At 40.1% G+C, this 26,247-nt stretch overlaps 1 protein-coding gene across 1 annotated transcript; it reads right to left on the bottom strand.

The window, feature by feature from the left end:
* Positions 1–7,340: 7,340 nt before the first annotated feature.
* LOC118406497 (sushi, von Willebrand factor type A, EGF and pentraxin domain-containing protein 1-like) lies at positions 7,341–24,230 on the bottom strand. The gene is made up of 23 exons (XM_035806556.1): positions 24,191–24,230; positions 18,409–18,582; positions 17,896–18,069; positions 17,611–17,784; positions 17,100–17,273; positions 16,552–16,725; positions 16,154–16,327; positions 15,441–15,614; positions 15,073–15,246; positions 14,791–14,868; positions 14,269–14,442; positions 13,871–14,044; positions 13,163–13,336; positions 12,805–12,978; positions 12,401–12,574; positions 10,835–10,963; positions 10,507–10,680; positions 10,126–10,251; positions 9,647–9,817; positions 9,200–9,370; positions 8,280–8,450; positions 7,862–8,032; positions 7,341–7,540 (listed from the first exon to the last, which is right to left on the bottom strand). The coding sequence occupies exons 1-23, from the start codon at positions 24,228–24,230 to the stop codon at positions 7,341–7,343; spliced, it is 3,693 nt and encodes a 1,230-aa protein (XP_035662449.1).
* Between the last annotated feature and the right edge of the window lie 2,017 nt (positions 24,231–26,247).

Below are 26,247 nucleotides of genomic sequence, written 5' to 3'. Positions count from 1 at the left end.
GGGAGAAATTTCTAGAGTCGTAAAGTTGAAAATATTTCATGCTACACTGAAAAAATGACATACTGCATGTCATTAAAACAATTATTTAACTCGATAGTAGATGATCGTCGTTTCTCTTTCCTCGACATAAAAAAAATATAGGCGTGGCAAAATAAAGAGAATGTAAACACATAAACGTACCTGTGGTAGCCGTTAAATCGATTATCCCACTTCTTCCAAACCGGCTGACCGCCGTCAAGCTGATGGTGTATTGAGTTGCAGGAACAAGTCCATGTAGCCAATAGTTACTGATGTCTCCAGGAAGAGTGACAGTATTGAGTGCTCTTCGTTTTCTACTTTGCTCTGCACTGCTGTACGTCAATTGGTATTCTGACAGCTTAGCCACTGGTGGGATCCAGGACAGAGCCAGGCTGCTGTACCCAATGTTGTCCACTGAGGGCTGCCTTGGAGGATCCGTATCTGTCGTTTAAATGAAAAATATGGCGTAGTACTTGCATCAGTATGAAAAGGTAACGCAGTCATCCTTAATTGAGGTGAAGCATAATTTGTTAACGTTTTTCAAGTAGCTATTTTAGCAATACAGCTTCACTGTGGCTTCAATTACAACTTGTTTAGAAAAGCAGCAGAGGTTACCAATGGTAATAAAATTTCATAAGAGATGGAAATGTGTTGAATGTAGTACTTATATTAAAGAAAACGTAAAGGCAGCCATCGTAGAAAAGTGGACGTGTAGAGGTTACCAATTAGAACAGAATTTCATGAGTGATATGGAAATTTGTGCGAGATTAATATTAGATACTGAGTTTTTACCTGTTATGATGGTTACGCTTGCTTGCGGTCCCTCGACGGAGGGACTGATGCATGTTATTGCCACCACGTACTCCGTAGCCGGAGTTAGATACGTGAAAGCGGTCGAAGTCGCTGAGTCAAGCAGATACTGTGTGGAAACTGTGAGCGCTGTTTCCTTGTCTATCAGCCACACCCTGTACGCAACCACTTGAGCCCTGACAGGCTTTTGCCAATGGAAAATGGCTGAATTCTCGGTGACGTGGCTGAAGGTGAAGTTCATGGGAGGTGGCAGGTCTGTATTTGAAATAGGTGGTTAGTTCATACGTTCTGACAAAAATAGTCACTGATTACCGGCCTTTGTAAAAATCAAGACGATCTTCGAAATACAATTCTTGAGAGAAACAACATCAATGTTTAGCAATTAATGTTTTAATCTAATATACTTTTTGGTAGTGCTTTCCAAGGGTTTATACGTTTATTTCAATTATAGTTCATTTTTGACCAGCATCCAGTTAGATGATTAGTGAAACATTCATTTTTGATCTAATGTTTCTCTACATAATAGCATATTAATCACCAGTTGTACACTCTACATCGGCGTTAGCGCTGTCATTCCACAGTCCAAAGCTAAGAACCGTGAGGGAATACTGCACTCCGCTGAACAAGCCGGATATTGTAACATTGGTGTCATTACGACTCAGGAACGTTGTCATCACTGAAGACTGGGAGAATCCTGAGCAGGAAAAATGTAATAAAATGACTAACTTCACTAATCAGTGACCAAAAGAAGAATATCATAACTTTATTGCACAACAAATGTTGAAGATACTTGAAGTGTACATTAGTGTCCATTTTAGTGAGATCAATACACTGAGTTAAAGAGTGTTTATACGAATATCATAATGTTATAATATTCAGAAAAAAATGTATTATGCACAAATATAGAATCAAACCTTTTTCATAATTTCTAAACGCAAAATTAATAAAGGAGAAGAGAACTGCTAAAGGGGAAAACAGAAAAACTTACCGGATACAGGAATGTACATAACACTGTAACCCATGATGTGAGCAACTGGCTTCGTCCAGCTGACAGAGATGGAGGTTGTTGTTGTGGACAGACAAGTCAGACGTGACATAGGATCAAATCCTGTAGGATAAGATATGCACAGAAACAGCACATCGGCTTAGTATCATCTCTCTAGTCCCCAAGCATATTATGTGTCCATATGTGCATGTCTCTTACATTTATTGCCTCTAAGTCTATTGAAAGCTATTCCACTGGCAATGTATGTCTGTTTGATGACCAAAAATACATACTATAATGTTAGAAAAAAATTAATGTTATCCCTGAAAGCATGCAAGAAGCGAGCTAAGATTGAAAAACAGTTCCGAGATCTCAACTTTACGCAATGGTGTCATTTTCAACATGTTGAACTAAAAGGCTCTGACTACTTAAAGATTTTCAAAGCCCTTACCGTTACAAGCAAACTGGTCCGTACTTATGTTATACCCAGTTGCACAGGAGCAGTTGAAGCCACCAATAGTGTTGGTACAGAACTGCCCACAGCCTCCGTTTGCTGTCTCACATTCATCAATATCTAACAGCAAAAAAAATGCAACGACTTAATCTATTGCATAACATTGGATGGTATAGAACAATAACCAATGATATCATATTATGTATAGATTATAACAATAAAATCATACAAACCATCACAGGCAAACTCGTCGATATTCAGGATGTAGCCAGAATGACAGAGGCACTCAAAACTACCGATGGTGTTGTTGCAAATCTGCCCGCAGCCGCCATTTGCAGTATCACATTCGTCGATATCTTTGAATGAAATAAAAATAACACATTTTTTCAATATTCTGAATGGTCATTGCGTCATGTGTATGCAAAAAAAAAACGATAAACCATTTTAAGGACAATGCATAAATACTCGTTTTTACAATTATGCTTTCTTCCGCGGACCCGCCATTTTCACATTCTCCGTACCTATAGGTGGTTTTCTTTATTTTGTAATAAGCTGGTATTCTTAGGGCCAAATTGGACCCTAAGTACCTTAAATCAGTTTGTATAAGACGGAAGAAAAGAAGCTGTCACGAGAAAAAAATCTGTACATGTTGAAACCCAACGATAAGTCACATTACATACCATTACACGCGAAACCGTCTCCATTCAATACGTAACCATTGTTACAGACGCACTGAAAACTTCCAATGGTGTTGCTACACATCTGCTCGCATCCGCCATTTGCTGTGTGGCATTCGTCGACATCTAAAGAAAAAAGAAACATTAACAGTAAGTAAAACAGCAATACTAATAAAAATGATTTGTTGATTTGAGTAAATAAGAAGCAAAAAGACAGAAAAATACGGAAAGATATTCCTCACCATCACAGGAAAACCCATCGCCGTTTAAGGTGTAGCCAATTCCACATGAACACTGGAAACTTCCAATGGAGTTGGTACAAGTCTGGTTACAGCCACCATTTGCAGTGTCGCACTCATCCACGTCTGTATGTTAGATAGCAATATGCTATTGTGAGTAAAAATACATCAACAGATGCTAGGGTTAATAATAGCCCGAATGTTTCATATCAATGCATGTACAAAATACTTGTAAGACACATATGTCCTATTTTACACAGAACTTGTGGCTTATTAGTCTCAAATGTTTTAGCAAAATGGCGGACATAACTTACCATCACAAGTCAAACCATCGCTATTCAATCTGTACCCGATGGAACAGGAACAATCAAAACTCCCGATGTTGTTGGTGCAATGCTGCTCACAGCCACCATTAGCAGAGGCACACTCATCTACATCTGTGGGGAAAATATGGGGAACGTACAAGGCGTTAGTAACGGGAAATGTCAGACTATAAATTGTTACATACATATCGTCATTGTAGGCTTTTTCTACGTCTAGACGTGGAGACTAGTAAAGCATAGTACAAGCATCATGATAATGACAACAGTAATATAATAATGATGATGATGGCTATGATAATGACGAAGACAACGGATTTTAAGGCGGTGATGACTGTGAGAAGATTTCCTTTGGGTAGATTCCACAATTGGTAAAAAGCTAAAACTCATAAGTTACCTTTTCAACTAAAATAATATATCATAGCATAACATGTAGAATTTGCGAAACAGAACATACATATACCAAAACAGAAATACCTACCGTCACAAGTAAAACCATTACTGTTTATGCTGTACCCAGTCCCACAGGAACATTGAAAACTCCCGATGTTGTTCGTACATGTCTGCTCACAGCCACCGTTCGTAGAGGTGCATTCATCCACGTCTGTATTGATAGATAAATAAAACCAAATGTATACTTGTCTCGCAGGATTAAAGACTAGAAATGCAGTGTCTAAAGTTGTATTCAGAATATGGATAGACTATACTTCTAATAGTGGCGACTCTTGCCTTCATAAATTACACACGCTGCTCTGTCATTAGCTTTTGGTTTTAAGACGTTGATAAACATTTTTCATGGATCCAACGAAAATTTTTCTTCCGATATTTTGAACTAATCTTGTGTACATTTATCCTGAGAATTGCTGTAGTAGGATAGCTGACACATCTCTAAATGTATTTTTCTTTTCTTGTCTAAACATTGCTTCATGTAAAGTTCTGTATTAAATGAATATAGATTGCTGTAATGTTTTCTTTTGAAAATAAAAAAAGGAATAACAAAAAAACATACCGTCACAAGTAAATCCGTCACTATTCAGACTGTACCCATTTTGGCAGGAGCACTGGAAACTCCCGATAAGATTGGTGCAGGTTTGCCCACAACCACCATTTGCGATGGAGCATTCGTTGATGTCTGTATAAAATCATAGATGTGTTTTAATTTTCTTTGGTTAAGCCAAGACAACTATACTTTGTTTACAATTTCTATTGACGAAAAGTACGAAATCAAACGAGAACACTTTTAACCAAACGTACTTTCATTCTGCAGGCAGAAAAAGATTGTGAAGTAAAAAATGTGAATCAACAAACATGAGTTTAATTGAATATATCATTTACTTTTTATGTGCAGCCAAACCCTCTTATCTGCTATGTCTATATTTAGTAAAATGTAAATATAAAATACTATTCGGTTTATTTTCTAAGCCATTTTTAGACCTCATGTGTACAGAACAGCCAGAACCGACAAGTGAGTGTTTGCGTGAGCTTCGTTTATTGGGTGCTTTTATGATGCAGCCATGGTCTTAACGTTTAATTACATTTGATAAAAAGGCTATATTTTCGATTACGTGTGTCTGTCTGTTTGACTGTCTGTGGACGTCTGAACGACACACCCAGAGAGGTTTTCGAAGATATTTTGTTGGTATGTGGTAGGTGTTGGCCTATAGTCATGATATTGGGATGATGCATATAATTATATATAGCTTTTGTGTCACGAAAAAAGGGACAGACGTCTTGGCCCTCTTGCAGCACAGAAATATTTGGCGAATGAACTGTTGTTATATTTGAGATAGGTACAAGATATGACATTTTACTCACCGTCACAAAAATATCCGTTGGCATTCAAATTATAGCCATTTCCACAGGAACAAAAGAAGCTGCTTATGGTGTTGGTACAGGTCTGGGCACAGCCACCGTTGGCACCCGAACATTCGTCCACATCTGAATTTTAAAAAAGATGACAAACATACTAAAATATTATCGTGCTTGCATTTAAAATGTTGCTGAGAAGGTGTGTTGTTCTCTTGTTTCTTTTTTTTATTTAGTGGCACGTTATATGGTTCAGTAGCAAGACCTTTGATGGGTTCCCTGCCGTTTGTCCGGCTTATAACATGGCATATAGCCTTCTTAGTTGCAGGCAAATGGGCATGAATTGTATACGTATCTATGAAATACTAAATCCTTTGTACTATTCAATGCAGAGTCTCACCAGCACAAGTGCGACTGTCGCTATTTAACCTGTAACCAGTTCCACAAGAGCACCAGTAGCTTCCGATGATGTTGTTGCAGTTTTGCTGACAGCCGTCATTTCCAACGTTGCATTCATCGACGTCTGTAAAATGTAAACGGACAACACATAAAATGTTATGCATTGCCTACAAGACAAGTATTTTCCCACCTAAAAATTCCCTTAAATGATTTTAATTAGACTGAAAATAAAATAGCTGTAAGATAGCACAGCTAAAGCCACAATCCTCAACACTGATTTAAGACTTACAAGTACATGGCACTATCTACATGATAATTGATATATGCATGTGTCCAAACTTACAGTCTTGCCGTATGTAAGATAATGCTTTGCTTCTTACCATCACATGTGTGGCTATCTACGTTCAAGTTGAAGCCATCCACACAGGAACACTGGAAGCTGCCCATTGCGTTGGTACATACATGGTCACAGCCACCATTTGCAGCTGAACATTCATCAATGTCTGCATACAGGCCACAGGGAACAGGACATTCACGTTACGGCAAGTATATTTAATGAAGTTGATACATTACTAATAAGAACAATTGACAGGATTTTCAGACAATTGTCCAATGAAGCTTAATATAAAGACACTTACAAAGAAACCTAGAAAAGAAGATGCGACCATTTCCAGACAATTTTGTCTGGAGACCGGACTGTGGAGATAAGCTTCAAGCATAGATGTACAGTGTTATTTTAGGAGGTGCTCAACGTTCTATATGAAGTATTGTTTTTTCAATGAAAATCGGATGCTCAAATCCAGTAGAAGTAGGATATAGATTTCATCCCAGTATGCTAGTGTATGTAAGAGAGCTGTGTGTGTGAGAGCTGTGTGTGTGTAAACTATGTGTGTGTGTGTGTGTGTGTGTGTGTGAGAGAGAGAGAGAGAGAGACAGAGAGAGACAGAGAGAGAGATAGAAAGAATAGCTGTGAAAAACAAGAACATCAGATTCCCATAAGAAATTTCAGACTGATTGCATGTTTCACACAAAGGGATAAAAAATAACAATCAGAAGTGTTGAATTACAACCATTCTAACAGAAATCCTTCTGGAGTCATCTTATCAACTAAACTAACGTTAAATTTGTAAAACTGGATTTTTCTATATTTATTGTATCCTACCGTTACATGATGGGGCGTTACTGCTCCATGTTCGGTCTGCCTGACAAGTAGAACTGGAATCTCCGATCAGATCATAACCTCGGTCACATGTGGACGTCACCACGTCCTGGTAGAAGTTGGAGCCACTGGAAATGCCATTTACAGGAGACGACAACACTGGACACTGCACACCTGGGATACATATCATTAAAAGCTTTAGACGTGACAAAACAGTATCTTGGAAAGAGGTTGTAATCAGACTATACAAATATACCGACATACTTTTTCCATTGCTGTTATCTACATTTCCCGTGCATTATATGCCTTTTAAGAGACTCTCATACAGTCAAGAGTTCTATTGCACCACATTCAACATGGTTATATTTACAACATGTGTACCTGATAAACAGTATCGACTTTCACAGGGGAAAATTAATTCAACATGAAAATATTGTCATCATTGACGTAACTATCTAGTTATCTGTATCGGATTATTTTAGACAGAACACTTCTGTCTTACGTGTGCATGTTGGGACGTTCCCAGTCCATGTTCTGTCTGCTTGGCAGGTCAAGCTGGGAAGTCCAACCAGCTCGTATCCAGGATCACACCAGAACGTCATCACGTCCTGGTAGTAATTCTCGCCAGACTGTTCACCATTGTCAGGAGCTGCTAGCAGTGGGCACTGTATGGCTGAAAGATGAAGTACGATATGTTTGAAAGTGAATCGCTGGATTTAAAACAAAACATTGTGGTCCTTTGGACACAAGGAAGCTTCTGTGTCTCAAGAAGACGTTACGGTGATAACAAAGCCTCAAACATGCATATATCTCCCTCATGGAAGATAAAAGAGGGACTACGGAAAAGTTGGCTGGCAATTAATGCTGCTTGTCTACAAAAAAACACGACATCTAGTAATTTACCAACCTGATAAAGATACATAAATAGATAGCATGAATTAAAAAAAATCTTTTCACAAGTTTCAACGAGACTTGAAATAAAATCGATTCTTACGCGGACAACTCGGAGCGCTGTCAGTCCACGTGCGGTCTGCCTGGCATGTTATGGTTGCCGAGCCATCAAGTTCGTAACCCGAGTCACAGGTGAAGCTCATCACGTCCTGGTAGTAGTTGCTGCCACTCGAGCCACCATTTGTAGGAGACTGCAACGCTTGGCACTGCACGCCTGGTACCAGAAATCAAATGGATATGAAATAGTGGAATATCCTTCAACTTTTGCGATAATTTGATTACTTTCAGAAATATCCTGGTCATTACAAATCATAGTTATCTCCTGCATCATAGAGTGTAAGTAGAGTTTTGGTTTGTTTCTTTCTAAATATGTAGCTAATCATAATCCTATGAAGTAATCATAATCCTCTGAAGCCACTGAAGTTCCATCTGTTTCAGTAGACACAATTTAAGTTTCATACGTGCGCAGGTTGGGACGTTATCACTCCATGTTCTGTCAGCTTGGCAGGTCATGCTGGAAGGTCCAACAAGCTCGTATCCAAGATCACACCAGAACGTCAACTCGTCCTGGTAGTAATTCTCGCCAGACATATCACCATTATCAGGAGCTGCTAGCAGTGGACACTGTACGCCTAAAAATTGAAATAAGGCATGCTTGAAAGTGCATAGCTGGACGGATAACTTCACAGTATAGTTCTTTTATTACAACCAACACCAAATACTCTCTATAATTCCATTTGGTATCTTCCTCATGGCTATACTGACCTATATTTTACTGGTAGGCAACATTGCATCGGTAAGGATGTGGTAACAAACATGACTAAGCTTGTATCACCCTCATAGAACATAAGTCTGGGGGACTATAGAAATGATGGCTGGTAATTGGTATTGCTTGACTATTACGAACCACGATATATTGTGATGTACTAGCCTAATGCAGCATTGATGTAGATTAATTGTGTCCTCATGGTGACTTACGAACTCATTGTTACAAATTTGTCTTGTTGAAGTTTTCAAAGTCTATATAAAGTCTAAGCATGTGAACAGACCTTTGAACACAACAAATCCGTAATACTTCGAAGTTGTATTTTAATTAGAAACTATTGTTATGATCTTATCATTGATCCATTGTCTTAACGCCGCTCACAAAGTTTGTTAATAGTTGTACTTTGGAATAGAACACGATTATAATCTCCTCGCAATTCAGCCTCTTAGGCTAGGACTGTTATTATGCGTATTGCTTTCTTAATAAACCAGTCTACTACTAGCAATACTAGACTTATAAAACGATCTATTTCTAGCTAACTGAATAGATCAATTCCAAGAAAGTAAAGATTTTTCAACTATTTTGAACAAGGCTGGACATAGAATTGATTCTTACGGGGACAACTCGGAGCGCTGTCAGTCCACGTGCGGTCTGCCTGGCATGTTATGGTTGCCGAGCCATCAAGTTCGTAACCCGAGTCACAGGTGAAGCTCATCACGTCCTGGTAGTAGTTGCTGCCACTCGAGCCACCATTTGTAGGAGACTGCAACGCTGGGCACTGCACGCCTGATGCATGGCACAAGTAAAACATGAGGCTGAACTAATGGAATATCCTTCTATTGGTATACTAGATTATTCTCCAAAACATCAAGGTCTGTCAATACAGACAGTAGCTCTATTCTGTGTCATACAGTGCAGCTTGGGACTACTTTTAAAATGACATCTCATTTAATCAACTGTCATTTTTGTTATTGCCGTCTGCGTTCCAAATATGTGGCTAATCATCATCCTTGCCATTTAAAGTTCATTGTTTAAGTAGACAGAATTTTTTTTTTCGCATACGTGTGCAGGTTGGGACGTTAGCACTCCATGTAGCGTCAGCTTGGCAGGTTACACTTGAACTCCCCACGATCTCATATCCAAGGTTGCAGGTGAACGTCACTACGTCTTGGTAGTTATTGCCTCCATTCATTCCACCGTTGTCAGGGGTTGTCAGCAGTGAGCACTGCACAACTAGTACAAAGAGTAATTACATGTTTAAAAATGTCATTTCGGTCTAATGTTCAAAGTTACATATAAAGAGACAAAGACCTTCCGTTAAAGTGCGATAAGTTACGGTTGTGGTAGTTTTTGTTAGAATCAGCAAAAAAAATCATATATTTCATATCACTGCCGAAATTCATAGCTAAGCACAAGCCTTCCCTTATCTGTAGAATATTCTATGTTCATCTAGATGCCTGAACGTATCTTATTTATTTTGTTTCTGAACATCGTACTTGCACATGTTGGTGAACTTCCACTCCAGGTTAGGCTCGACTGACAGGAAAGTGTAGAGGAACCGACCAGGTTGTATCCTACATTGCAGGTGAATGTGAGCATGCCCCCGTAGAAGTTGGAACCGCTGACAACTCCGTTTGTAGGAGCTGTCAGCATGGGGCACTGTCCAACTGTAGGCAGATTGAACGTGACACAGTCACTATGCTATTTATACATGAAGAAATATTAAATAAGAAAAGAAATCCAACAACTGAAAGAAAACGTGAAAAGACAAAACTGTTTCAAAACTTTCCTATCTTTATTTACTATGTTCATTACCTTCTGCTAAGAATGCAGAATGACGAATATCGTCATAAAAATACTGCATAATAACAAGAGCCGTACACTGACATTGAAACTGTTTCATGTTCCAAAGTTTCACTTACGATCACAAGTTGGAGCACTTGGACTCCATGACCCTGAAGACTGACACGTTTGTGTAGAGGAGCCTGCCAAGTTGTATCCTGCGTTACACGAGTAGGTGGCCACCTCTCCGTAATTCCTGGAGATATAGCTTACAGCGCCATTTGTAGGGTTGTTCGGAAATGGACACTGCACCACTGAAAAACATAATGTTTTTAACAATTAAAAGAAAGAAAGACAAAGAAAGAAAGAAAGAAAACACTGTCATTCAACTAGTTTCATTTTCTATACTTCCACTTTGAATACCTCGACAACTTGGTGCACTATAACTCCATGACCCTGAAGACTGACACGTCCGTGTAGAGGAGCCAGCCAGGTTGTATCCTGTATTGCACGAGTAGGAGGCCACCTCTCCGTAGTTCCTGGAGCTGTAGCTCACAGCGCCGTTTGTAGGGTTGGATAGTGCGGGACACTGCACGACTAAAGAATAGAAAATTTAGATAACTTTTGGACAGACGCAACCTTTGTGATACGATAAGAGGCACAATACAGCTTTACATGGCAATAAGTAAAGGCTAAGAGACATAACAAAAAAAGAGACAAGAAACTTACAATTAAGTGAGGATAAAAGACAGGCATGCAAATGGAAAGAAAAAGAAATTGAGGAAATATCGTAAAAACAAATTAAAGCCCTAAGGAAAACAATAACGACAAGCAATGAATGAATGCTGTTAAGTATAGATATAGATACAACGCTTTAGTTGAATGAAGTATCAATATATTATTCTTATATTATCGTTATATTTCCCTCCTTACATGTATGTCTTGGTATGTATAAAGGTGCTCTACGGAGTTTTAGGGCAATACAAAAAGAAAATTATCCTACCTTTTCTTTTCTTTTCATAGTAAGTCAAATCAACCCTATAACATTGCATACCAATATTCAGTGATGTTACAGTATCAAAACAAACATGTTTTTAAAAAGGTGATCTTATCAACAATACAAGCCACAGATGGCTCAACCTAGCCTGGTGACTTAGTGGGGTGTCTATTGTCCTTTCACTGCAGCTTTTGTAAACCTTTATCTTAGACGTCTGTTAGTGTTTCAGTCCGTTATATTACTTCGTTGAACAGTGCAATTTAGTTAACTACGTGTACATCCAGTTGGCTGCTAGACTGTCATATTGAATGTTTGAATCAATGAAAACCAAGTCACATCAATACCAGAGTTCTTGCAGTTTTGATTGGGAAATAATCCCACTTAGTTAATGTCTTACATACAAAATAGACTACATTCGTAATTCCATTCTAAGCTTATGGGAAATGATATGAGTATTTACAAGAAATGAGAGCTTCTGATCTGTTGTTATCTATTATTAGCTGGCCAGCACGATGTATGGCTAGCTAATTAGCCCACCCTAGAGGACCTACCCACTGTATAATCTGCTGTTGTTTACACCATGAGGGTCTACTGTGATGGTAATTCTAATACAGTGAACCTTGTATATCTTGTTTTTGTAGAGTTCACAGACGCTGGAAATACGCAATAATGATACAATTAAGTTAAAAGAGTGTCTGTATATGTCATTCACATGAATGTTTTGTTCTTGAGAATATTTTCAATTTTTGGACCAAAAAACTCCGTATAGCACCTTTAAGTTACCTAGGATAAAACTTCGTACGAGATTTTGTTGGGCAAACGTGCATTGGGAAATTTTCTATTGAAATTATCTATTTTTGATGATTAATTTCAATGTTTATCTGGCTGTTACCTCTCACCAAACGTAGTTATCTCTTGTTCCTCTGCTAGTATATAGAAGTCAACTTATTTGGAACTTAAGCTTGTGGAAAGAAGGCTATGTACGACAGGGATACGCTGCTATTGAACCTGTTTGATGTAGATCAAGTGCCGCTTACCACCACAAGTTGGTGCACTATAACTCCATGAGCCTGAAGACTGACACGTCCGTGTAGAGTCACCAATCAGGTTGTATCCTGTGTTACACGAGTAGGAGGCCACATCTCCGTAGTTCCTGGAGCTGTAGCTCACAGCGCCGTTTGTAGGATTGGATAGTGTCGGGCACTGCACGACTGTAGAGTAGAGAAGAATGTGTTTAATCATGCTAAAGAAAGAAATAAATCTATAACGTATTTTGAGATACATAAATCATTATGTAGACGATTAAAACAAATTTTTGGACTCATGTTCTGTCTCCAATTTATGGATTACCTTACGACATGGAAAAATAAAGTCTAACTGCAGCAGCTAAAATGTTTTATATAGCTATTGTGTTTTATATTCCACATCCCACTCTGAATACCTCCACAAGTTGGTGCGCTGTTACTCCATGAGCCTGAAGACTGACACGTCCGTGTAGAGTAGCCATTCAGGCTGTATCCTGTGTTACACGAGTAGGAGGCCACATCTCCGTAGTTCCTGGAGCTGTAGCTCACAGCGCCGTTTGTAGGGTTGGACAATGTGGCGCACTGCACGACTAGAGAACAGAAAGAGCAAGAAAAAGAAATTCTACCATTTTTGTCTATTGTCAGACCAAACATGCATTTCTCATCTTTCTTCGTTATTATATCGAAGCCAAATGACTTGAAATTTGACATGTCTAGTTTCCAGCATCAATGCACTACTATTTAACATATTCGATTTTCATCAGTTACACTTACCACCACAAGTTGGTGCACTGTTACTCCATGAGCCTGAAGACTGACACGTCCGTGTAGAGTAGCCATTCAGGTTGTATCCTGTGTTACACGAGTAGGAGGCCACATCTCCGTAGTTCCTGGAGCTGTAGCTCACGGCACCGTTTGTAGGGTTGGATAGAGTCGGGCATTGCACGTCTATATAGAATAGAAAGAAAGAAAAAGAAAATCAACCAATTAAACATTGTCATATTCCAGTGTTCTCTCCCTATATTATATGTGTCATTTCGAAAATATTACATCAATTTCTGTACTGATGAAGACGACAGATAGTCGCCGAAACGTCCACGGAAGAATTATAAGAAGGTTGTGAAACGAAGAAGACTTTGCTTGAAAATATTACAATTTGAAACCACCGTCCTTCGAATTGGTTTTCCTAAATACCCTATTTTTTAAAAACAATGGATACCATTTACCTCGAAAATAAGGCTGTGTCTGAACTTGCGATACATGTAAAACCTACCTCAACTAAAACCTGGAATGTACATGGCATTGAGTCAGACATATACACACCTTTGGAATACTAGTCTTGAATGCCACTCATTTTAAAGTTTATTTGGTTATTTTGAGACTAAACATGCATTTCTCATGTTCCTTTGCCACTATATCGAAGCCAAATAAGCATCAATACACTGCTATTTAGCATATTCGATTATCATTAGTTACACTTACCGCCACAAGTTGGTGCAGTTTGACTCCATGACCCTGAAGACTGACACGTCCGTGTAGAGTAGCCATTCAGGTTGTATCCTGTGTTACACGAGTAGGAGGCCACATCTCCGTAGTTCCTGGAACTGTAGCTCACAGCACCATTTGTAGGGTTGGATAGTGTGGGACACTGCACGACTGTACAATAGAATATATTTGATTATCGCCTAATGAAAGAAACAAAGTTGCAGCGTATTTTAAGTGGCATAAATTACTATATCAACGATTAAAACAAATTCTTAAACTCAGTTTTCTGTCATCACTGTACAGATGACCTTACGACAAGGAAACATAAAATCTTATTTATTTACGTTCCTTTTCGACTTCGACATATTTCATATTACACATCTTATTCTGAATACCTCCACAAGTTGGTGCAGTTTGACTCCATGAGCCTGAAGACTGACACGTCCGTGTAGAGTAGCCATTCAGGTTGTATCCTGTGTTACACGAGTAGGAGGCCACATCTCCGTAGTTCCTGGAGCTGTAGCTCACGGCACCGTTTGTAGGGTTGGATAGTGTGGGGCACTGCACGGCTAAAGAACAGAAAGAGCAAGAAAAAGAAAGTCTACCAAGTAAGTACAACCTTGTTATATTTTAGTCTTAGCTTCCTATACTCTTACCGTATATGAAATTACATGTAAAATCCACCTGACATGAAACATGACATGTACATGGGATGGAGTCGGACATATGGACACTCGTCGTTTTTACACCTTTTGATACCCGCCTTTATTATCATTAATTCTGATGTTTATTTGGCTATTGTCAGACCAAACGTGGATTTTGTGTTCTTTCCTCATTGTATGGGGCGACTTCTAGTTCCAACAGCCACGCAATACTATATATAACCTATACTATGTTCCATAGTAACGTGCACTTACCACCACACGTTGGTGCACTATAACTCCATGAGCCTGAAGACTGACACGTCCGTGTAGAGTAGCCATTCAGGTTGTATCCTGTGTTACACGAGTAGGAGGCCACATCTCCGTAGTTCCTGGAGCTGTAGCTCACGGCACCGTTTGTAGGGTTGGATAGTGTCGGGCACTGCACGGATTATATCGAAGCCAAATGACTTGAAATTTGACATGTGTGTTGATGTCTAGTTTCCAGCATCAATGCACTACTATTTAACATATTCGATTTTCATCAGTTACACTTACCATCACAAGTTGGTGCACTATAACTCCACGAGCCTGAAGACTGACACGTCCGTGTAGAGTAGCCATTCAGGTTGTATCCTGTGTTACACGAGTAGGAGGCCACATCTCCGTAGTTCCTGGAACTGTAGCTCACAGCGCCGTTTGTAGGGTTGGACAATGTGGCGCACTGCACGACTAGAGAACAGAAAGAGCAAGAAAAAGAAATTCTACCATTTTTGTCTATTGTCAGACCAAACATGCATTTCTCATCTTTCTTCGTTATTATATCGAAGCAAAATGACTTGAAATTTGACATGTGTGTTGATGTCTAGTTTCCAGCATCAATGCACTGCTATTTAACATATTCGATTTTCATCAGTTACACTTACCACCACAAGTTGGTGCACTATTACTCCATGAGCCTGAAGACTCACACGTCCGTGTAGAGGCGCCATTCAGGTTGTATCCTGTGTTACACGAGTAGGAGGCCACATCTCCGTAGTTCCTGGAGCTGTAGCTCACGGCACCGTTTGTAGGGTGGGATAGAGCCGGGCATTGCACGTCTATATAGAATAGAAAGAAAGAAAAAGTAAATCAACCAATTAAACATTGTCATATTCCAGTGTTCTCTCCCTATATTATATGTGTCATTTCGAAAATATTACATCAATTTCTGTACTGATGAAGACGACAGATAGTCGCCGAAACGTCTACGGAAGAATTATAAGAAGGTTGTAAAACGAAGAAGACTTTGCTTGAAAATATTACAATTTGAAACCACCGTCCTTCCAATTGGTTTTCCTAAATACCCTATTTTAAAAAAAAAAACAATGGATGCCATTTACCTCGCAAATAAGGCTGAACTAGCGATACATGTATAACCTACCTCAACTAAAACCTGGCATGTTACATGTACATGGCATTGAGTGAAACATATACACACCTTTGGAACACTAGTCTTGAATGCCACTCATTTTAAAGTTTATTTGGTTATTTTGAGACTAAACATTCATTTCTCATGTTGCTTTGCCATTATATCGAAGCCAAATAAGCATCAATACACTGCTATTTAGCATATTCGATTATCATTAGTTACACTTACCGCCACAAGTTGGTGCAGTTTGACTCCATGACCCTGAAGACTGACACGTCCGTGTAGAGGAGCCATTCAGGTTGTATCCTGTGTTACACGAGTAGGAGGCCACATCTCCGTAGTTCCTGGAGCTGTAGGTCACAGCACCGTTTGTAGGGTTGGATAGTGTGGGACACTGCACGACTGTACAATAGAATATATTTGATTATCACCTAATGAAAGAAAAAAAGCTGCAGCGTATTTTAAGTGGCATAAAATACTATATCAACGATTAAAACAAATTCTTAAACACAGTTTTCTGTCATCACTGTACAGATGACCTTACGACAAGGAAACATAAAATCTTATTTATTTACGTTCCTTTTCGACTTCGACATACTTCATATTACACATCTTATTCTGAATACCTCCACAAGTTGGTGCAGTTTGACTCCATGAGCCTGAAGACTGACACGTCCGTGTAGAGTAGCCATTCAGGTTGTATCCTGTGTTACACGAGTAGGAGGCCACATCTCCGTAGTTCCTGGAGCTGTAGCTCACGGCACCGTTTGCAGGGTTGGATAGTGTGGGGCACTGCATGGCTAAAGAACAGAAAGAGCAAGAAAAAGACTACCAAGTAAGTACAACCTAGCCTTGTTATATTTTAGTCTTAGCTTCCTATACTCTTACCGTATATGAAATTACATGTAAAATCCACCTGACATGAAACTTGACATGTACATGGGATGGAGTCGGACATATGGGCACTCGTCGTTTTTACACCTTTGGATACCTGCCTTTATTATCATCAATTCTGGTCTTTATTTGCCTATTGTCAGACCAAACGTGGATTTTGTGTTCTTTCCTCATTATATGGAATATAATGGCTTGAAATTTAGCATTAGGGGCGACTTCTAGTTCCAACAGCCTCGCAACACTATATATAACCTATACCATGTTCCATAGTTGCACTTACCACCACACGTTGGTGCACTATAACTCCATGAGCCTGAAGACTGACACGTCCGTGTAGAGTAGCCATTCAGGTTGTATCCTGTATTGCACGAGTAGGAGGCCACATCTCCGTAGTTCCTGGAGATATAGCTCACAGCGCCGTTTGTTGGATTGGACAGTGTCGGACACTGCACGGCTGAAGAATATAATATAAGACTTCATTCAAAGAAAGAATGAAAGACAAAGAGAGAAAGAGAAAGAAAGAAGAAAATACAACTGAAGGAATTGAAGGAAGCAAAGAAGGACAAGATAAAATAGGAACGAACGACAGAAAGAAAAAACAAGGCTTGTGTTACAAATCAGGTATAGCGATTTTTAATTCAAAAATTACAATTATAAAGTTCTAAACTCATCTTTCTCTATCTGTACTCATTACCTTACGATATGAAAACATGATCTATAACTGCAGAGGCTACAGAATATATGCGCTGCAGTTCAACGTGTTCGATGTTCTATAGTTCTGCTTTGAATACCTTGACAAGTTGGTGCACTATAACTCCATGAGCCTGAAGACTGACACGTCCGTGTAGAGTAGCCATTCAGGTTGTATCCTGTGTTACACGTGTAGGAGGCCACATCTCCGTAGTTCCTGGAGCTGTAGCTCACGGCACCGTTTGTAGGGTTGGATACTGTGGGACACTGCACGGCTAAAGAATAGAATGTATCTAATCATTCTAAAGGAAGAAAGAAAGCTGCATTTTATTTTGAGTGGCATAATTCACTATGTTAAAGGTTAAAACACATCCCACTTTGAATACCTGCACAAGCTGGTGCAGTTTGACTCCATGAGCCTGAAGACTGACACGTCCGTGTAGAGTAGCCATTCAGGTTGTATCCTGTGTTACACGAGTAGGAGGCCACATCTCCGTAGTTCCTGGAGCTGTAGCTCACAGCGCCGTTTGTAGGGTTGGATAGTGTCGGGCACTGCACGGCTGAAGAATATAATATAAGACTTCATTCAAAGAAAGAATGAAAGACAAAGAGAGAAAGAGAAAGAAAGAAGAAAATAAAACTGAAGGAAACTGAAGGAAGCAAAGAAGGACAAGATAAAATAGGAACGAACGACAGAAAGAAAAAAACAAGGCTAGTGTTACAAATCAGGTATAGCGATTTTTAATTCAAAAATTACAATTAAAAAGTTCTAAACTCATCTTTCTCTATCTGTACTCATTACCTTACGATATGAAAACATGATCTATAACTGCAGAGGCTACAGAATATATGCACTGCAGTTCAACGTGTTTGATGTTCTATAGTTCTGCTTTAAATACCTTGACAAGTTGGTGCACTATAACTCCATGAGCCTGAAGACTGACACGTCCGTGTAGAGTAGCCATTCAGGTTGTATCCTGTGTTACACGAGTAGGAGGCCGCATCTCCGTAGTTCCTGGAGCTGTAGCTCACAGCACCGTTTGTAGGGTTGGATAGAGTGGGGCACTGCACACCTAGGAAATAGAATGATTTGGTGGTGTATATGATATGGGGCATTGTGAAGAGTTTTGTTGGACCTTAAAAAAAGAGAAGAAGGGGATGCTAGAAAGAGGGCAAAATAATAATATCGGGTGTATTTGCAGCCAGTGCCACAGGCAGGTACCCAATGTGTAGGGTAATGAGGCTGTTTAACGTGTTCGAGGCACCTCCTCGAGCACGGGACCACCGTTTTACGTCCCTCCCGGAAGACGATTTCGTGGAAAGCTTCATGAAGCTACAGCAATCCGGACGTCCTTGGTTGGTCTCCCATCCAAGCACTGTCCGGACTGCGCGTTGCTTAACTTCCGAGATGGAGGGGTCGGGTGTACCGACGCGCCACTTTGTTTCCAAACCCACCACAGATGAATGTGAATGTCTTTCATCAGTGACCCGATAGACATCTAAATTTACCAGATTTTTAAACAAAAGCTCTGAACTGATGTGATAGAGAGGTAATGTCGCGATGACAACTAAGATAGTATAATATAAGACGTATAAGGTTCAAGGATCAAGACGTAGCTAAGACAAGGTCGATAGAGTATGCCATACAACCGCTATAACTAAGCTGATAAGCCTCGGAGCAAGACCATCTGTAATCCCTTGGGTCTGCAATTTTCTCTCAGATCGCCGACAGTGCGTACGTTACCAGGGAGCATTATCACATTGGGAAAACATGATGTGCGGTATAGCTCAGGGCACCATGATAGGCCCTCTTGTATTTCTGGCGATGATCAATGATGTTAGACCGGTAACCGAGAAGAAACAGAAACATTACGAATACAATATATTTGACCATACCTGTGGTATACCTGAAATATAATAAATCATTCTGAAGTGGTGTATGTATGGCTATCATTTTGATAAAGCGGGTATAAATGACTTAGGCACCCCCATTCCAAATTTCAAGTCGTTTTGGCGACAAGACACATTATGCCAAAAATGTAAATTTTTTGGTCTTAAATGAAACAAATAATCCATTAAAGTCATACTGAAGTGGTGTATTGGCATAAACTATGCATCTCGCTCTTACAATGTACATTGCTAGATACACATCACAGCTGACTGTGAGCAACAAGCATCTGAACTTGTCTGCTGTCATGTTGCAGCAGCGGATAAAATTTGAAGTTCTATCTGTTGATCTGTTACGAATCACAATGACAGAGGTTGACTGATTTACAACAGCAAAAACAGACGTAATCACTTAGTGGATTCCTTTAGTCTTCTTGGTCCGACTTGGGTAAACAATACAGTGTGCCTTTCTTGGTAAATCGAAGGCATTCAAATTGCATATCACAATCAATATATACACATCAGGTAGGCGGCCTCCAAGGGGTCTGGTTCTCTAATGTCAGGTAAGGGAGTTTGCTGTGGAAGATAGTTTCGCACCGCTGCGGAACGAAACACTTTGCTTGGATCCGAGACCCAAGACTACCCAACCCCGATCTCGGAGAAACTCCCTTCCATAGCGAACTTCCTTTCCCGCATTAGAGAACTTGAGCTAACGTTGAAAATAGCGCAACAGCGCCTCCCCACGTCATAAATGAAAACCAGCCAAGACAAAGTCTGCAAAGGGTTATGATGGTTTCAACTAGTAAGTTAGTCATATATTATATACTGATTGTGATATGCAATGTAAATGTCTTTGATTTACCAAGAAAGTAACCTGGAATCCAGTCTACTTGTGGCACGGCCTACCGTAGTAAGTGCAGGCTCACTACGGGGCCAGAGTAGGTCTCCGCCGCCGGAATAATCATTCACACTCGTAGAATTTTCACGCGGTTAGACTTTACCCATTGGGCTAAAGTCTAACCGCGGGAAAATCCTACCGGGTGTGACCGATTACCTTCACGCTCGTACCCAGCGCCGCGAAGAAGCCATAGGTTTAGATTGTGGGCTCAACCAATACACAAATAAAACTATATGGAATCCACAGCTGTCATTTTGTTTTGTTTTGTGTTTGTCTCAATTACCTTAGCAAATCGTAAGTTGTGTGACTCTTGTGTGCGTCTCTATACAACGTGAGACTGTACCCTAGTTAGCTAGTATTTTCTACAGTTACCGAGGCGAAAACAAGACGAAAGTTTACTATTTGGGGGGTAAAATGTTGCCACAATGGTGATACGTTATATCAAAGGGAACTTTAAAATGTACCTAATTTGGTGGCGCTGCGAGGGTGTTAGATTACCCTTCTAGATTGCCGAGAGGGGACTTATGTCACGGAAGGGAGTATGCTACGGAGTATACAACATTCACGTCCCCAGGATACTACCGCTCTCCCAGCATGCTTTGCGCAGAAAAATACGTTCTCTGTCCCAGGGCTGTCTTTGCGAACAAACCACTAGTAGCCCCCATGCGGCCAAAAAGGGAATTGCATAAAAGACTCGCACACGCATATTCAGTGGAACAAGACAATTTATTACGACGCTGTGAAGGAGCGTGGATTACCTTGGTGGCTGGGAGCTTCCCTGGCCCCGTACAAAGCCTGCACTAACTACGGTAGGCCAAGCCAGTAGTAGACTGGAATCTACTCTCCAAGCAGAGGTTAGGCACCGGCTGTTTTTTTAGTCGTTTTTATCGGGCTTTCTATTTTGTCATTTTTCTTGAAGTGCGCCAGCCAGGTTTTGACACAGCAAGATATAAAAAAAAATAGAAAGCCCGATAAAAACGTCTAAAAAAACATTAAACACCAGCAGGAGCGTAACCTCTGCTTGGAGAGTAACTGGATTCCAGGTTTACCAAGAAAGGCACACTGTATTGTTTGCCCAAGTCGGACCAAGAAGAGTAAAGGAATCCACTAAGTGATTACGTCTGTTTTTGCTGTTATAAATCAGTCAACCTCTGTCATTGTGATTCGTAACAGATCAACTGATAGAACCCATACCCTCATTCCCAAGATATCCGTGAATTATCTTTATGCAAGTTCCTCTCATCTTTGATAGATGGAGATTATTTCTTCCCCACCTCTCTATACATTATATGTGTATATGTAGAGTCTGTAGATGTTCTATTCAAACACAGATGTAAGTGAAGGGTTCGCCTATTTCGCCAACATGCAACACCCTTTCCAATCTACTTAATGTGACACAAGGGAATTTCTTCGCCGTTTCACACCATGGGAACATGCCAAAATTTCCACGGTTCTGTTTAGTTAAACTTTGCCAGATGCGATGATCTGACCGTTTCATTATTATATATGCGCTAATTTCGGTAATGGAATGTATTTGTTTCTTGTTGGTTAGGTCTAGTTTAAAGTTTATATAGTTTGATTTTTTCACATATTCTTGGTGGTGACAAAACTTGACAATGGTAAACAGTATAGAAAGCAAATACTCTAAAGGCATAACTCTAAAATGTAAGCGATTTAGCGGCGATATCGCGACAGTTAGTCCTAATTACGATATTTTGTTAGCGTGTTTCTTGGCAGCATCACGACAGTTCGCCCGATATTTCAGTAGCGTATACCTAAGCAGCATCACGACAGTTCGCCCAACTTACGATATTTCAGTAGCGTATACCTAAGCAGCATCACGACAGTTTGCCCAACTTACGATATTTCAGTAGCGTATACCTAAGCAGCATCGCGACAGTTCGCCCAACTTACGATATTTCAGTAGCGTATACCTAAGCAGCATCACGACAGTTTGCCCAACTTACGATATTTCAGTAGCGTATACCTAAGCAGCATCACGACAGTTCGCCCAACTTACGATATTTCAGTAGCGTATACCTATGCAGAATCACGACAGTTTGCCCAACTTACGATATTTTTGTAGAGTATACGTAGCAGCATCACGACAGTTTGACCAGTTTACGATACTTCAATAGCATGATCTTTGTAGCCATCCTTTGGGGTATTGACAGGATCGTCCTGTTAATCCTATCAACCCGAGTAGCAGACTTTACACTGTTGGCAGGATTGCCTTGTCAACAGTAGCAAACTTTACACTTTGATTCTTTCCACTGTTGACAGGACGATCCTGTCAATAGTCTCCGGCTTCTTTGGGAGTGGCTATTTGCATTGTTGACATGACGATCATGACAGCTGTGAGAAAATTTGCATTGTTGACAGGATCATGCTGTCAGCGCGATTTAAAAGAATTCTTCATGAACAGAGACTTAAAATCTTTTGTCAAGATATTATTGTAGTCTTTGCAACAATAGAAGCTACAGGTGAATAATTTTTCTGTAACATTGGTTTGGATTCGATTTAATTCCGTTATAAAATCTGCCTGACATGTCTTTAATAACACGCGTCAACTGTGCTAATGATAATGAAGTTGACACGTTGTGCTGAGGTATTTGGTCGTTCCCATTGCCGGAAGGGGGTGTGATGATACTTTGCAGGAAAGGCTTCATTTAACTGGTCGTTCCCATTGTCCGGACGGGGGTGTGACCGCTCTGCAACCAAGTGGGCCAGCTCGCGCGACACGATAGACGTATCGTCTTATCATGCCTATCGTCTAAGCTTGCGATGTGGCGCTTACGATAGACGCTTATAAGGCGCTATCATATACATATGTGGTAGACGTCTTTTCGCTACTTTAACGCACGTTTTGTGATACGATATTCAGACATAGAATGTACATGCCAGAACGGTACCATTTAAAAACATCGTCTGAATTGCGATATCGTATACCTGATAACGGTAGTTAAATGTACGTCTTATACCGATAACTTATCGACGTGCGTATTGCTGAGTATATCGATATTTTTGGTTCGAGACGATATCGTAAACGTAAAATTACGTATATCGTAGACGTATTTACGCTAGTTTAAGGTACGTTTTTAGATACGATATTTTGACACGGAAATGATGCCATATATTTACGCTAGTTTAAGGTGCGTTTTTAAATATGATGCCCATACGTCCCCTTTGCACAGCTTTACAATATCCGTGTCAAAATAACGTTTTGGAAAAGGGTACCTTAAACGTGAAATAGGTGGGAAATACGTGTACGATGTTTCAACAGGGACTTTACGATATCGTAACGATAGCGTGCTACGATCTCCCGCAATATCTCATATCATAGCAACATTGAAACAAATATGTATGCTGTAACGTGACAAGTCATACGGTACGTACACCCCCTTCTCACTCTAACATAGTTATGCCCCACTTGATCAAATGTTCAAGAACCTTTTATTGTGGGAAGATGTACTATTTGTCTTCTGACCATGCACAAAACAACGTCTTTTAATCTGTGCTCAATTACACATTGAAGAGGGAAACGTCATGCAGCTTCTTTCTGAGACTATATTTACTATTTGCATACCACAATACCATCGACATTGCTGGCATATAGGAACTAGTAAGTCTTCTTACGCATGCATGTTGGAGTAAGGTTGCTCCATGTTCCGTCACCTTGGCACGGAAATGATGCCATAGGTATCGTTCTGGCATGTACATTCAATGTCTTAATCTTTGCTGATAACAAACCGATCTTTGACAGGTTCGCAGTAAGTACCAGGTGTTCCAGTAGTCGACACAGTCCGGACAGTCACAGTGGCCGCAGTTTGCCGCACCAGTTTGCCGGGGAGCAGCATGGGTTAAATACCGTCAGGGTTCGCATTCAGCAGGGTTACCGGTCTTCAGCAGGGTAGCCCTGCCCGCATTGCCAGTCATCACGCCACTTCTTAGGAACTATCAAGAAAAAATGCAGTAAGTAACGATTAGTCATACCATCATCATCATCATCATTAGTCATATAGGAACACGAAAAAGACAACCATGGCTAGAGACCCTTTGCTTTTAGACTCCTTATAATTTTGCTTTCGTTCTCAGTTTAGTTCATTTGTTCATCGTTCTCCACAGCAAATGATTTATCTGTACCCTGACATATGTCAAGGGGTTGTGAAATTTGATAACTTAGTAAAGAAACTTATATTTAGGCAGTTTGTCTGTGTATCCCTATTGCAATACTGTGCACGTTTGTAGGCTTGTTTATGATATGCATCTTAATGCGATATTTTGACACGAAAATTATAAAGATGAATTAGTAAGGGACGTTAGGAATCGTCCATAAGGCCCACTTTTGTCCTTCCGGTTTTTTTCCGTGGTATAATTGATATGGTATCATTTCCGTGTCAAAATATCGTATCTAAAAACGTACCTTAAAGTAGCGAAAATAGGTTTACGATGTACGTATCTTCCGCTTAAAACGATATCGCCGTACGTATACGACATCGTCTCGCTATACTCCATTGTACGCAGCAAATTCACTTTGCTAAGATATTGTTATAAGACGTACCTGAAATTATCGTTATTACATGTAGGTATACGATATGGAAATAATGACGATTTTTATACGGTATAGTACAGAGTGAACTAGAGTGTATAAGAGTGAACCAGAGTGTATAAGAGTGCGCTAGAGTGAAGCAGAGTGTATAAGAGTGTAAAGAGTTAACCAGAGTGTATAAGAGTGCGCTGGAGTGAATTGAGTGAAGCTGAGAGTACAGAGTGAACTAGAGTGTATAAGAGGGAACCAGAGTGTATAAGAGTGCGCTAGAGTGAAGCAGAGAGTACAGAGTGAACTAGAGTGAATAAGAGTGTACCAGAGTGTATAAGAGTGCGCTAGAGTGAAGCTAGAGAGTACAGAGTGAACCAAAGTGTACAGAGTGAACTAGAGTGTATAAGAGTGTACCAGAGTGTATAAGAGTGCGCTAGAGTGAAGCTAGAGAGTGCAGAGTGAACCAAAGTGTACAGAGTGAACTAGAGTGTATAAGAGTGTACCAGAGTGTATAAGAGTGCACTAGAGTGAAGCTAGAGAGTGCAGAGTGAACCAAAGTGTACAGAGTGAACTAGAGTGTATAAGAGTGTACCAGAGTGTATAAGAGTGCGCTAGAGTGAAGCTAGGGAGTACAGAGTGAACCAAAGTGCACAGAGTGAACTAGAGTGTATAAGAGTGTACCAGAGTGTATAAGAGTGCGCTAGAGTGAAGCTGGAGAGTACAGAGTGAACCAAAGTGTACAGAGTGAACTAGAGTGTATAAGAGTGTACCAGAGTGTATAAGAGTGCGCTAGAGTGAAGCTAGAGAGTACAGAGTGAACCAAAGTGTACAGAGTGAACTAGAGTGTATAAGAGTGTACCAGAGTGTATAAGAGTGCGCTAGAGTGAAGCTGGAGAGTACAGAGTGAACCAAAGTGTACAGAGTGAACTAGAGTGTATAAGAGTGTACCAGAGTGTATAAGAGTGCGCTAGAGTGAAGCTAGAGAATACAGAGTGAACCAAAGTGTACAGAGTGAACAGAGTGACCCAGAGTGTATAAGAGTGAACCAGAGTGTATGAGAGGGAACCAGACAGTGAACCAGAGTGTATGAGAGTGTGCTAGAGTGAACAAGATTGAATAGAGTGAACCAGAGAGTACAGGGTGAGCTAGAGTGTACAGTGTGAAGAGTGTGTAGGAGTGAACCAGAGTGTATAGGAGTGAACCAGAGTGTATGAGAGTGAACCAGAGTGTATAGGAGTGAACCAGACAGTGAACCAGAGTGAGTAGAGTGAAGTGTACAGTGTGAACCAAAATGTACAAAAGTGCTTATGTTAATTTGCACGTACTTATTAGCATGTTAATGTATGCATGCTGGTTATTTGCATATATGGGACAAAACCATGCTCCCGCTACCCCAGAGAGCCTGCTATAGAG

Source organism: Branchiostoma floridae, chromosome 19, assembly GCF_000003815.2.
Source record: "Branchiostoma floridae strain S238N-H82 chromosome 19, Bfl_VNyyK, whole genome shotgun sequence".
Classification (NCBI taxonomy): domain Eukaryota; kingdom Metazoa; phylum Chordata; class Leptocardii; order Amphioxiformes; family Branchiostomatidae; genus Branchiostoma; species Branchiostoma floridae.
Note: the sequence above shows the minus strand (reverse complement) of the source record. Positions and strands in the feature narration are given on the sequence as shown.

What these genes read in the sequence shown, in the direction of transcription:
- LOC118406497 (XM_035806556.1), bottom strand. Translation starts at nt 24,230, where the DNA reads ATGACTGGCAATGCGGGCAGGGCTACCCTGCTGAAGACCG. An exon ending in GGCTACCCTGCTGAAGACCG is followed by an intron (nt 18,583 to 24,190) that starts GTAACCCTGCTG and finishes TCTATTTCCTAG; the next exon opens with GTGTGCAGTGCCCCACTCTA. An exon ending in CAGCGCTCCGAGTTGTCCGC is followed by an intron (nt 7,541 to 7,861) that starts GTAAGAATCGAT and finishes TTCATCTTTCAG; the next exon opens with CCATACAGTGCCCACTGCTA.